The following is a 15034-nucleotide window of genomic DNA, read 5'->3' as shown; positions in this document are numbered from 1 at the left end:
TGCTTCCCCTCTCCTTTCCAAAGCATTCTCTTTTAAGTTTCTGATATACCACCCCTCTTCTCTGGTTTAAATTCTGCCTGGAACCTAAGAAAAGGACTCTGTTACTTGTTTTATGTGTCCATCAGTCATGTGGAAACTATCTGAGCTCCAGATTTGGATCACCCACACGTTTTTTCTGAAACATATGTGCAGGCCTTCCCTCTCACAATCCAAACCCAGTTTCAGATTATTTATTTTGAAAATGAGTACTGGAAGAAAAATTCAAATGGTTTAACACTTGCAAAAAAAAAAGTTCCAAGAGACATCTATATATGTGTATATGTACATACATATGAAGGAAAGATCTGCATGGAATCTGGCATGTAAGCTGTTCATACCCTGAAGTTTAAAGTATTTAACAAACTACTGTGGAAGTAATAAAAAAAAAAAAATGGTGGGTTTGCTTTAGTGAAAAAACTACCTGATAGACCTCAGTGAAAATCTGCAAAAAAAAATAGGTGAGCTGAACAATGTATACACCTGAATTTATAGGAAAATGCCTGTTGTATAACCTGGATAAACATTTGCTGATGTATTTGTTACAGTCCAAATGAAGCTGCTGAATAAAGAGCACCAAATATTTGGAATTTGTAGACTGGGCTCTAGGTCTGAGCAGTAGCAATATAATCTGTTTCCCAGATAAAATGAATTTCAAGTCCATAGCTTGGTTCTCGTCATAACATATCTGGATGTAGAATTTGTAATCTGATTTGATCCCTCTAATCAGGGAAGCAAAGGTCAGGTTAGCCACAAAACAAAAACAAAAAATGCAGACAAGGAAGATAGTTTTGGCATTAATCTTTTGAAACTGTGACCCTGAGCATGTACCACATAATCAAAACTTGATTAACATAGAAATCCAATTATTGCTTCATTAACTATCTTTCATTAATCTAGAAAACACTTGTTAAATGCTTGGACTTCATTTCCCAACAACTACAAATGTAAAAAATAAATAACTCTGGGGACAGATTTAATGACACAACAGTCATCTCAGAGCCATTGCTCCTAGGCCAAGCTTTTGGTGCCTCTCTTGCAGCATGTCCAACCTGGGCGAAATGCAGATCTAACACAATCCTTGACCAGCAGCAGAGCTGTGCTGGAAGAAAAGGCACTGGGTAATCCAGACCACCAGCCATGGATCAGCAGGTCCTGCTGAAGCCTGGTAACTCCAAGATCAAGTTGCCTATGCAGCCCAGCTCCACTCAGTAGGAACGCAGTGGTAGAGGACTCATTGGCATCTCTGCTAGCTGTAAACTAACTCAGAGCTCTGTGTCCCCAGCTTGCTGCTCCCTGGGTGTGAGCCATCTGTTGGGAAGAGGTGCCCCCAGGGCTTTGCCTCCTGCCCAGCTGCCCTCATCTCTGTACTGACAGGCTCCATTCAAAGACCAGAAATTAAAATGGGGATGTGGCTGCTTGTTCTCCTTGATCCAAACAGGCCATCCCTTCACAAAAGTCCACAGAAGCCTTATGCTATTAGGAAAGTGTTTCCACAGGAGTGGGTGCACAAACCTGACCCCAGGCTTTCTGGCTGTTCTCCACATCACTGCTCCTGGGTTTCTTCAGTGGTGTAAGTCAGCACATTGTTTCTGGGCTCATAGGCAGTCACTTCCCCATTTCCCCATCCTGCCGCCTTGTCTCCTGCTCTATAGACCCTTTCACAACAACATCTTTAGCAGAACTGGCCAATTTTGATGTTCCTTACATTTAAAAAAGAATAATAAAAAAAAAAAAAGATGCTTTTTGAAATTCTTTTCCAGAATATATTTTTAAAGTTTCCGTCAGTGCTCCCAAATTCCTGATCCTATGAAGCCCTTTTTTAGAATGTGACACATCACAGACATGAAACAGATGTGATAAACACTTTTGAAACATTTAGTGGCTCTCTTTTGTGGGTCTCCACGCAATCTGAGCAGACAAGAAAGGAAATAGTATTACCTCATCTCCTACACAGAGTACTGAGTCAGGAAGAGGGGGAGTTATCTGACAAGTTGTGGTTATCTATGTCTGAGCTCCTTGACTAGAGTTCCTTTATAATTAATGGAAAGAAACGGGTACTTCCAGATTTGCGTCACCTCATCTAAAAGTAGGCTTCTGAAATAGGTCAGATTAATCTCATCCTGATAGTGTCTGTTCATTACTACAGACTGAAAGCAGGAGCCACAGCTGACCAATAGCACTGGCATTTACTTCTGGTCAGGCCAGTCTTGCTTTAGTTCACTTGTCCGGTGTAATACCAGCCATGTGTGGCAAAGCCAGGTACAAGACTCAGAGCCCCAAAACACTGTTCAGGTCAGCTCCTACTTAAATGTTCCTTCTTCCAAGGCAGGATATTTACCCACAAAATACAATGATTTTGACTTAGGATTTCACAGTTGCATTACAATTTCTGTTCACTATCCAGAATTGAAAACCTTCAACTTGTTTTTTCAGTATATTTGACATGGACCTCTACCTGGAACTCATTTTGCATTCTCACTGCTTATTTCCATCTAAACACTGTTAACCAATTTTTATTTTACTTACTCTTAGATCTATGTGAAGGAATGCAATCAGTTCATTCAGGGAGAATTTCAGCACTTCAGAAATGGTTTTGCTCCATGTTGAAACAACATTGCAGAACCATCTGCAAGGCAAAGCCTCCAGGTGGCAGAAAACATGAAAGTGCCACCAAAGCACATTCATTTGCAGGTGGAGACCTGGGGGTTTCCAGGACACTCCAACGATGGGGCAGCCCCACAGATGTCAACTCTCAAGGAGAAACAGTCTTTGGGGTCTGTCTGAGGGTAACATGCTCGAGAAATCCTCTGGCCTCCAGGCAGCTGATCAGCCCTGACATTGCACGTCAGCATTCCTCTGTTATCAGGCCATCTGCCGGACAGATGATCTGGCAGGAGATCAGGCAGGTACAGTGAAAACCTGCTTGTTTTCCAGCACACCTTCCTCAGAATAGAACTGTCACCACATGGCATCTCAGCTTTGACTGAAATGCTCCAGTGAAATTTATTCACCTGGAGCTTCTCCAGCCAGCGCTACAGATGAATCCCAACCAACTGCAGGCTGAGTTGAGCAAGAGATTTCTATTACCATGGTACTCATCAACCTGCTAACCTTTCCCTGGGGCTGTGCAGGGTGACCCCAATATTCAGCTTGAGGTAGAGGATGGGCGAGAACTTCTAGGAAAAAAAAAATCTAGTTTGTCCACTCGCTGCCTTTTGTGGACAGAGGTTTATCGGAAAGGTGACACCAAGGATGCAAACATTTGTTTGCTTCCACTCTAGTGCAAATTGGGATGGTAAATTCTTAACACCAAGAAAGTACCAGATACTTTGATGGTACTTGAACTTGTCTGTAAGTCTTCTCAACTTTCTCATGTAAAATAGACCACTTTTCCCTAAATATAGAGCCTGAATAGTGCAACCTCCCTCCTGGTAAGATTTCCTCTGAACTGCCTCTGAATAGTTGCAGAGGACAACTCCGTCAACAACATTCAACACTGTGGACGGGTGTCTCTCTCTAGCACTGCCCAAGGGGACAGGGCTTCAAAGGCCTTGGCTGACAGCAATTCCAGAATTCAAACCTGGCAATTACTGGCTGTTCATGAACACAAATTTCTGTGCCAACATATGTTTTATATTTTTTTATGTGTATAAACAGAGCTAATTGGTGAAAATAATGCTTTGGAAAGTCTGAGGACCCATTTTTAATAACCTTTAAAGTGGTCTCCCTTGAGAGGTTTTCTTTCACCAGTTTAAATATTTAATATTCTACTCACTGTCCTTTTCTTCTAAAGAAATATTTTAATGAAGCAAAATGGGTAAAGACTTGCACACCACTGGTTGTCACAGCAGCGGGGCTTTAGAGAACAGTAGAAGAAACAGAGAGCCACTCATGCAAAAGGACCTACTCTACAGGATTTTGAAACCTTTCCTGTAATTCCTTCCTCCCCCAGTTGCCTGAATTTCAGGAAGTCCGTGCTATATAGGATCAGTGTTTCCTAAGACATAGCACTATCAGATTACCACAGACTGTTATTTGCAAATAAATTCTCTCCTTTCTCCTAGCAGCATTTTTTCAACTAAATTCTTACTTTTCAACTAAGAAATATATATGCAAATATATTTTAAAATATATTTATTCAATATATATGTATATAAATATGTTTGCTGAATATATATATTCTTCATTAGATCGATGATGAAGAAAAAAAAAAAGAAAAAATACTAATTAAAATATATTGATTTACCAGCATTAAAAAAATTGTGCAGTGAACTTTTCTAATTAACTTCTATGTGACATGCAGAATCAAAATGCAGTTATTGTGTGGAGTTTGTCACCTTGGAGAAACAGGAAAATGCTCAATGGTTGACTTCATGACTCCATATTTTGACTTTTTATCTTTTCTCTTTTTTCATCCCTGTCAAAATTACCACTGCCAAATTTACAGTGGCACATGACAAAATGAAGTATTCTTTATAAAAAGACCTTCTAAAACAAGAAAGTACACAACAGCACCAGGAAAGAGGATTCAGGCATTGCATTCTGTGATAACACTGGAAGATAACAGTGAGGGGGAGGGAGAAGGCATTCAGAGAAAAAACGTTTGTTTCTTAACAAATGAAGAAGCTCATGAAATACCTTAGACGTGTATAAAACAAAAACTGAGCTTCTGGTTCTGCTATTATAGATACTAAATTAGGGACATTGTATGGTCTTCATCTTTCTACTTTTTCTCCCACTTTCCTTACCTTTGCTTCTTAGGTGTTTTTTTTTCATATATTAGTGGAAGCAAGAGAAAACAACAGGCTTTACCTCAAAACAGTAATGTATAAGGGTCAATTCATGCTTAAATCTAAACCATCCTGGGAATCCTGAGAAATCTTCTAGTAGTACTATAGCTATTAACACCCATTCAAGGGTTTCAGCCTGAGATTCAGGAAAACTTCTGTATTTGTGCCAATAGATAGACTACCATAAGAATTAGTTTCACTAAGTCATTTCAGAACTTGCCTGGTTCAGGAAGGATATTGAATCAAATGTTTAAATACTTTCCCAGTACTTTCTCAATTGGAGTCCTTTTCCTTTCTTTTCTCTTTTTCTTTTCTCTTTCTTTTCTCTCTTTCTTTCTTTTCCCCCTTCCTTCCTTTTCCCCCTTCCTTCCTTCCTTCCTTCCTTCCTTCCTTCCTTCCTTCCTTCCTTCCTTCCTTCCTTCCTTCCTTCCTTCCTTCCTTCCTTCCTTCCTTCCTTCCTTCCTTCCTTCCTTCCTTCCTTCCTTCCTCCCTCCCTCCCTCCCTCCCTCCCTCCCTCTTTCTCTCTCTCTCTCTCTCTCTCTCTCTCCTCTCTTTCCCTCTTTCTCCCTTTCTTCCTTTCTCCCATGAAAGTGGCTATAAGTTCCAGGCTATTCAGCATATTTTTGTGAGACCATGCTTTCTTTCTAAAATTCTTAGTTTTCTGTCTAACAACTTGTATTTTAATAATGATTCACTGTTGTGTATCTACTAACCCATCTTAAATAATCCCATTATATACTAGATGTTACTGTTCCTGTCTAAAAATTAGTTCTACTTATAAACAGCCAGATGTTTTTTCATGTATCAGATGAACCAAAGTACATTCCATTAGGTTTTGGAGGGTTTATATCATTTTCTAAAAATATACATTTCTGGATGCCATCTTTCCAGCTTGGGTAATACAGCAAGTAGAAAAGGTACTCTTGCTCATAGTATGGACAGACAGTTTTTTGAGTTATGGTTTGCTGAATGACAATAACTTTGAATTTGCCTAACTTATACTTTTACCATTTTTCCTTTTTTTTTTCTACAAAGTTACAGCTGTGCTTTGATACCCAAAGCATTATGTGAAAGAGTGCATCTATATAGACTGTTCCCTTGCCTCATTAGAATGTGCTTGATTGTTTTACACAGTCACCAACTGTTACTGACTTAAACATTCCTCAAATTCCCATTTCGTTTGTACCCCTACAGCCTCCCAGTCCCCTGAGGTCAAACTCTTCTCTTGAACAAAACTCCCCAGTGCTGCAGGATGTTGTAACTGCCCCTGATCTAGCTTAACTTGTATTATCTGCACTTGTCTAGCACAGAGCAGCAGTCTGGACATTTTTAGCTCAAGGAGCTACTGTTCACTTTTTATACAAATCTTAGTGGGCAGATTTTTAGAACAGCAGAAGACTTGAGATTAAATCTCTTTTCACTCTAAACAGTTTTCACAGAATCACAAAATGAGTGGTGTTGGAAGGGACCTCTGGAGGTCATCTGGTCCAGCCACTGCTCAAGCAGGGACACCCAGATCAGGTTGCCCAGGACCATATCCAGACAGCTTTTGAATATCTCAAATGAGTGAGATCCCACTGTAATGTTATGACTCTGTAACTCACACTTCATAGAAAATCGAAGATTCCAGGTTATAGGAAGGAAAACTGACCACTCTTCTTTCCTAAATTGAGCGGATAAATAGCAAGAACCATGTGCCAGAAGCAGAGCAAGTGAAAGGTGGAATGATGTGGAATGAGGATGTGTAGAAATGAGCGACATGGGTTCAGATTCTTATTTCCTAGATAATTTATATTTCACTCCTAGAGTGAAATATAAAAACTAAATGATTACATTAACTGGAGCTGCATTAAATGTCTGAATTAGAATATATTATTTTAAGAGAATATAACTACAAGTGGTAATCTAAGTATAACTGTAACCACGCAATATCTGTAATTGAAATAGAGCAGTGTTGGCAAAACATTAGACTGTTTCCTAGATCTAGGCTGCATGGATCAAGTAAGCGGCAATTGTAAAGCTTTTGTATTAACTTACTGAAGCTCCTATAGCAGCTGGTAGAGGAGAAGGCAGTCCCCCTGAAGTGAGTTCAGATGAGTGTTTCTTGATGAATGGCATGTTGTTTCCACCTCTATTGTCTAATTAAAGACCCAGAATATTAGTCTGCTGAAGCTGATGGCAGGACTGACTTGACATCAAAGGGAATCAAGATTTGCCATTCTTTTGTGAAGAATTATTATTATCTTATGTTTAGAAAAAAGTAAGGCAATACACAGCACATCATGTGGTAGCCCTCTTTGCACCCTCTAGGTGACTGCAGGCTGCATTTCTGTGGTGCCTCAGAGCTCCTGCCCGAAGCCAAGAGATCAGCTCAATACTAACAGAGGAAGCAGTATCTGAACCAAGTTACAGTAACATCACTCCCACCCTGCTGTTCCCTTGGAAAATGTATTAGAATATTGAGGAGCTTACAAACTAAATAGACTAGGAGGAAAGATCTCCATCATGCAAATAAGAATTGAGGCAAGAGGAGACTGTCTCACTTGAAGTAGCATAGTCAGGGAAAGCATCACCATCACTGCAAATCCACGTGGACAGTTTGGGGCAGATGGCATTTTGACCATAACAATAAACATTTCGTTTGCATCTCCTGATTTTAGGCTATTTTATATCCTCTCTAAAATAAAGAGAAAACAATAAAGTGAAAAACCTCCTCACTCTCCAAATTCTCTGCTTACTGCTTTGCTTTCTCAAGGATTGTAACAGATGCTAGCTTACAAGTAGGGCATAAATTCTTTCTGATGAAAGTACTGTGAAAAATTAGGGGGTTACATCTGTGTCTAGAAAGTCTTTCCTCCTAAATAAGCAGGAAAATGGGGAAAGATACATAATAATAATTGATTATTAGAATTACAATTCTCCAGATGAAATCCTAAATAGTAACACCATTAGCAGCCCTACAGGTAGGAAGTAAGGTGCTGATCAATCCAAATGAAACAAAATCTTCTTTCTCTACAAAATATATTATAACCTGGACTATTGGCAAAGAATAGTTTTGCACACTTTATTTAGAGTCACTGCTCTATAAATATCTGCTACTTCAGTCACTGTATTTTTGGGTAACCCTAAATGAAAATTCCTGTGTGAAACCAAACTCTAGACTATATTTTGTTTTTAATGAGGGTTCTTCCACAAAATGGTCCATTATGGCTAATGAGATATTAGCAACAAATGCACTAGAAAGGACAGATGGGAAGATAGTCAACTGTCTAAATCAGAAGATTTTCAAAGTGCAGTAAACAAATTATTAAGCACAATTCTCTGGCTCAGTGCCAACTTATACTATAGGGAATTGGTCAAAGAGTAGATCATGAAAAGCTTTTCAGGAGCAGCTAAAATCTACAGCTGTGGTCTTTGTTTTTCTAGTACTTTGCAAGAACAGAAGGGGGAATTACGAAAGCGTCTATCGTACACTACCCATAAGCTGGAAATGCTTGAAACGGAATTTGATTCTACACGTCAGTATCTTGAAATAGAATTGAGACGTGCTCAGGAGGAACTTGAAAAAGTAACTGAAAAACTGAGAAGGTTAGTAACTAACTTTTTGAAATAAACAGTTTTGAGGAATTTACAAACAGCTATGTTAAAGGCATATGTAAGTAAAAATATAAACATATATTCTCAAACAAATTATTTTGATGACTACACATTGTATTTTCATACTAAATATATGTATATCACATATCTGAACATATATTACATGCCACATAAATTATGTACATATGATATATATCTTTGTATTGAGAGTAAACATGCAAATAGAAATATATAGGTAGATATATCTATCATATTGTTTATGTGTAAACATCATACATGTGGGGTAGTACTATGTTGCATTACACAAAGGATATAAACACACTATATATACACATATACTGTATATATGTATATATACAGAAAATGTTTTAATGAATTTGGCTGCATATTTTCAGTTGTTAGTCTCCATTGCACTGATAGAAGAAAAGGAAATTTGGTCCTTCTTCATTCAAAGCTGAGACAAAGTTTAAATTTATCAGTGATTCTTAATATCCATTTTTTCATTTGTTTGTAAAACTTCTGAACCTACAATTATCCATTTATGCAGAAATGTATTTGCATTTCTTGTGAGACCTTTCCTAAGCTTATGTGGATAATTGAACCGTTTGATTTAATTCACTGGATGAGTCAAAACAAAATTCAGAACAAATCGTTCCATGGCTATACCGAAAGAAATTTTTTTCACTCTTTGCAGAAATTGAACAAAAACAAAAAAAAAAAAAAGGCAAACAAAGCCAGAAATTACACAATAACTGAGCCAACCTAACAACTCTATGAAAATTTAAAAAATAATTAGCCTGCAAGATCTCAAACTAGGAAACATCCTATTGTGGACTTATACCTTAGGTGTTTCTCTAACTGGGAGGCTTCCTAAAACAAGGCCAAAATGAACAGGTGGATGATGATTTTGAAACCTACACATATTCATCCTGACCATTGTGGAGGCTTTCCATAACGTTTTCTTGCCAACACTACATATTTTCCCTATCACTTCACTTAGAGTAGACCTATTGAAAGTAACTTTGCTCTTGATGTAGTTTTGTCACATTACAGCTTTAAGGACAGGGAACGCTAATAGTCTTTTCTCTTGAAACATTATTTCAGGCACAGTCGTCATAATTCCTACATCATGCTTATCAGAGCATCCCACTTTCACTAAAACAAAGGGGCAAAATACAGTCTCTCTAAAAAGACAGTAAGAAGCCTCATATCAACTTCATTGGGCACTGATGATTTAAGTACCCTTCAAAAATCATGTCAGACAGTCTTGGTTTTGCTTATGGCAAAGTCTAGCAATTGTACTTAAACATCAGATTAGTAGAACTCGCTTTCCAATAGTTTAATTGAACATTGTACAGTATTATGAAGAAAACTTATATTAAAAATTGTTTCAGGCAGGTGATTACCCCCCTGAAGATATATTATAACGGAAGCCCAAATTATTTTATGAGGTGAGCTTTAAAAATGTTTCTATTGAGAATATTAAGGCATACAGCAAGTTGAATGACTAGGTTTCCCAACCTGGAAAAGAATAATGTCGGAAACAAAACTGCCATCCAAAAGCGTGTCAGCAACGTCACAGAGGAAAAACAGTGCAAAAAAAACAAGGAACCAGAATTAGTTTCAATAACATGTTTCTTGCTTTATTCAGTGCACAGGGAGATAAATTCAGCAGCTGCTAATAAATAAACCCTGTGTAACATGATCCCAGTTGCATACTAGAGAACATTTCTGTTATTAAACTTCCATTATCAAGGAGTGCAGAATTTTTCCAAGAGGCTGAATGGCCATCCTTTTCTACTCCTTTCTGAAAGCCTTTACTCCCTTAACTCATACAGAATGAATGGCATTACTGCTAGGCCTCCTCTCTCTAACCCTCACAGGGAGGTCATTTACATGGCTCCACGGTCAATTTTTTTGACCTCTCTTTTTCTTTTTTGTCCCAGTGGGAGACAGAGCAAGGCAGAGCTGAGTGGTTTTGAAAATATTAACTGTAAAGCATAGCTTCATAGCTTTGGCTCTGAAAACAGACTGAAAATATATTGGGGGTTCATATGCCTCACAGTGATCTCCCTATCTGACGTGACCAGCATGGCTTTTTCAAGTCAATGTTTTAATAATACTCAAATACCAATCTTGGAACCAAAACCTTTCTCCAAAAGTCATGCTGGGTTTCCTGCTCGAGACCACACCCTGGGTGCCAGCTGTGCAAGGTCTCCCTTCCTAGCTTTTACCAGGGAGTACAGTTATTTTAAGACACAAGGAGTAAACCCGTACAAATATATTTTCAGTGCAAAGATTAGCCCACATGCGTAATTTTTTCACCAAAAGCAAGACATATCATAGATTGAAAGGGTTATCTGAACAAAAATCCTATGGCTGCGTTAGCTTTCAAATAAATAGGGGGGAAACTCTTGTTTTCATAAGAAAGCCAGTATTACTTGTGATAACAGATAAGGAAGAGGGCTTTTGAACAAGAAGTTATTATTTTAACAGTCACTCTTCAAAGCTAAACTGCACTCTGGTTGAAATTCTCTTCTTTGCAGGTCAGCACAAGCCTGTTTTACTTCAGATATATCTCATGGCTTTAACAGGGCTTGAAATAGAGTGGAAACAGACTTGTGCAGGCTTTCTCTTCAGTGATGATCTGTAGTCTTAGAGAGAAATGTGGTGTCTGCTGTGTTAGAGCACTGATACATAACATTAAACGTGGTCTAAATACTTCTCAGTAGACTCTAATTTAACTGAGAATCTAAACATGCATTTAATGCATGCACATATATGCATGATGCACATGTACTTGTGGAGGCACATGGGTATCATCTAAGTATATGAATTTAACAACACAAAAAAAGCCATAAAAATATAAGTTATCAATTCACATAAAAGGAGCTTATTCTTAAACCATTTTCATGGGTTAGTGAAGCTGACCTATTCTTTGTTTTATTTACAAAGACAAATTTACAACATCAAAATGTTTTATACTTCACAAGGTTTTTGTTATCTAGGTGGGGTTTTTTTGTTTTGTTGTGTTTTTTCCTGTAAACAGGTTTAAGTTACCACTTCCCCATCTGATCATTTCAAATTGGAATTATTTTCCCTACTCCACTTTTATTTCACACTGTTGCCCAAAGATTTATTTGATTACTGGGTTCTTTTATCCCTTTAACACTTTCTTCCGTATACTTATGGGTCCATTTCTCTTCTTGCCACCCACATTTGCTGACACTTCTTTTGGCAGAGTGGATTTCCAATTTGGGTTTTATATGTGCATGTGCACGTGTATGTGTTTGGGTATATGTGAGCGTTTGTGCTTATTTTGACTACCTTTGCATACTGTTCTCAATAGAAACAATTTTTGAAGCTCAGCTTCCTATATACTGTGGATTTTTGGTTTAGCTTTACTGTTTGGATTTGATTTGCCTAGTAGGCAATTTTTTGTAGAAAAAATAAAAAGAAAAAGGAAGCATTGCCAGCCAAGAACGATTATTTAATGGTAACTGATCTTCCAGTCATTCACACCAAGAGAAAAATGGTCTCTGCAGAACCACTGATGCATTGCCACTGTAATAAGCCATATATCCAGGTAGTAATCACTGTTGGTTTTGTTCAAGACATGTAAAGTGAACATTCAGTATGTCAACCTTCAGTATCTCCCTTGAGCTCTCCATGTAGATCCATACAGAAGAACAGACTGGGGTACGGAGAGGCTTGAGCTAGAAAAGCCCTGAACCAATATTCTTTCCACTTTTCTTTCATGAATTTTTGCAGATACTTTTGAACCCATGCAAACTTTCACGAAGTTGCAGATGCTAAATTTGACATCAGTTTTACACCATCTCTAGCTGAGCCACAAAATGCTAGAGGCTTGCTACAAAATATATTTAATCTGTTCTATTTTGATTTACTTGAGAAAAGCTGCAGACCATGACTGATGAGACACTAGGGCACCTCTGGTCTCAGCCAGCAGGTTCTATCTTATTTTTACAAATCCTTGTTCCCCACACCATGGCATGCAGTCCAACCAACAACATAAGTACTAGTGCTGAGTAGCTCTCTGCAGACAAAGCCACTTTAAGCCTCCTCACTTCTACTAACTTATCAAAATCATCTCTGCCTTCTCCTTTGCCATGAAAAGATGGGTACAGGGTATCCTGAGATTTCTCTCTGTTGTGTTGACTTTAGCTAAATACCTGTGAAAATGCCAAGTATATCTGCAGCTGCACAAATAAATATCTATACAGAGGCTTAGTAGCAAATGCTGCATCTAACAGGAACATGGAGAATGCAGAGATCCATGAACTTCAGTCAGTCCTTTAAGTCACCTGGACATTTACACAATGGCATTGTGAGAACTGGTGAGTAATGACTGAGCCATAGGTTAGTAAAAGTTTCACAAATTTCCAGCCCTTTGAGGTCACCACCTTTGCAAACACCATTTACCATCCATCTTCCTCACAGGGCAGAAATCTCTGTTCAGCAGCTCTGCAAAATATGCAGTACACCAAAATTTTCCCAAGACTAACAATATATATTGGAAATGGCCACCCCAAGCCTGGGCTGAATCTCTGTGCCCCTGGGAGCTTCATCTGTGGGGATGCCCACAAAGCATCTGTCCTCAGCACAGAGCTTTCCTCTCAGAGCTGTGTGGCAGATGTTATGGTATAACTGGGAGCCTTGCAAGAGGCACTGCCAGCCCCTGGCCTGCCCCTGAATGGAGGATTTGGTTTATGCAACTGGAAAGAAAATCTCCATGGCAACAGAAGGAGGGAGAGACCTGAACTGTCACTGCAAGGAAGGGGTGGGATGGACCCCTCCATTCGTAACCATGGCTTGGGCTGAATGCACATCTCAGTTCTGATTTCAGCAGCCACTCCTATCCACAGGATAAATCAAAGGTAATTCTTTAATTCCAATCCCTTGCTGGTCATTGTGGAAACTAAATCCAGGTTCAGGCTTCTCACACAAAGTGGCTTTGTGCTGAATGAATGTGTATTACATCTGAGTTCGCTCTTACACAATTCTCTAGCACATTGCCTAAAATCAACTTACCCCTTAAAATACCTCGACCTATTGACCTAACATTCTCAGCGCAAACATTTAGATGCATTCAGACAAACTTTTTACAGCTGAACTTCTAACATTGGCTTTACATTTATTATACACCCTGCTGAAGTGGTATGTACCAACAGAAACAAGGAGCTACCCTCTTTATCTTCTGTGGACAGAAAGGCACAGCTACTACTGAAATAGGAAGGCTTTTCCCATAGGCTATGCAGTTTGCTCACAACAGTGCTGAGGTTACAATCCAAGGAACCTAAAGATGTACAGACTGAAACTTTTCTTTGGTGTATTGCTCTGGAATAAGCAGGGAAGCTTCATTTTGTGAGTCCATTAAATCCCTCAGTGCCGAGGAAAATAAATACACACCTTTTCCAGGCCACACTATCTAAATTTATTTGCTGGAAAAAATAAGATGTGTTGCTGAGGTTCAAGGAGGTGCAATTCCTTGAACTTTTGTCAAAAGAGTATTCTCTTCTAAGTCATGTGGAATTGCCTGCATGTTGCTTTTTCTGCAGTCATTAGGTTTCTGCTGCAATTCTCCATATTAAGAGAGCCTGGTAATTCTCTTTCTGTAGTGTCTAAGTAGAAAGCTCAAGTCTCCCGCCTGATGTGTTTGTTATTCCTGAGCCTGATGAAAAACTACAATGCCTTTGTGCAAGTTATGAAGCTGTGATGCATGTCTGCACACAAGTGCAGAACAGCAAACACATTTTCACTTCTTGATGGAACTTGCCACAAAATATAGTAACCAAAATGACAAAGAAGTTTGCTTAGGAAGTAAGTGGTAATTATCTTTCAAAGGCAACCACTGACTGGCAACAGGAGTGATAAGAAAATAGATTTCAAGTAGTGTAAAGCCAAGGTTTTGTACTGATGTGAAAATTACAGGTGAAAAAACAACACAAAGAACAATACATGAAATTACATGATATCATCTTTGTTTTAGGATACAAAACAATTACCTAGCCTTACAAAGAATTAATCAGGATCTGGAAGATAAACTTTACAGAATGGTAAGTTATCATATGTGAACTTTTTTCTTTTAAATATCAAATGTGTTTTTATGGTTCTTAAATCCTAGTACAAACATACATACTCCAAATGCATTATGCTTAAAAAAGTGATATATGGCTTTATCAATATCATGTTCCAGAGCCCAAGCTGTGTAAGATGGTATGTCTCCATTAATTTAAATGGAGATTGCATTTGCTGATGATCTGGCTGAGTAAATTGTAGCTTTAAAATAATTCTCATTAATTTAGTTAATAACTTTGTGGGTTTTAAATATTTATGTTTTCATTAAATAACAAATTTAAATAAGGTAATTCAACGTTTTCTCATGCTTCTTAGATACTTTCACACAGATTTTATTAAGTGATTTAATATAGCTTGGATAGCCTGACTTTTATATGCTGTCATAATTATCAATCTCAGCATATTAATTTCCAATCTGCATGTATCTGCAACTACAATGTCAATGTCACTGTCACAAGCCAATTAGTAACCAAGCGAGGAAATCAGTGCACCATTTATTGTCTCCACTT

General features: G+C 38.3%; 2 protein-coding genes across 5 annotated transcripts in view; one reads left to right on the top strand and one right to left on the bottom strand.

Moving 5' to 3' along the window:
* The window catches only part of BEGAIN (brain enriched guanylate kinase associated), a 161298-nt gene that overhangs the window by 90882 nt on the left and 55382 nt on the right, over positions 1-15034 (top strand). For all 4 annotated transcript variants that reach the window (XM_083840129.1, XM_083840128.1, XM_083840127.1 and 1 more), the window contains 2 exons: positions 8256-8417; positions 14437-14503. In XM_083840129.1, the coding sequence (XP_083696255.1) occupies positions 8256-8417; positions 14437-14503 (229 nt within the window). The remainder of the gene's footprint in view (positions 1-8255; positions 8418-14436; positions 14504-15034) is intronic.
* The window catches only part of LOC310901092 (uncharacterized protein), a 275956-nt gene that overhangs the window by 220698 nt on the left and 40224 nt on the right, over positions 1-15034 (bottom strand). The window lies entirely within an intron of this gene.

This window comes from Anser anser, assembly GCF_964211835.1.
Source record: "Anser anser genome assembly, chromosome: 5".
Taxonomy (NCBI): domain Eukaryota; kingdom Metazoa; phylum Chordata; class Aves; order Anseriformes; family Anatidae; genus Anser; species Anser anser.
This window is presented reverse-complemented; position numbering and strand designations above follow the sequence as displayed.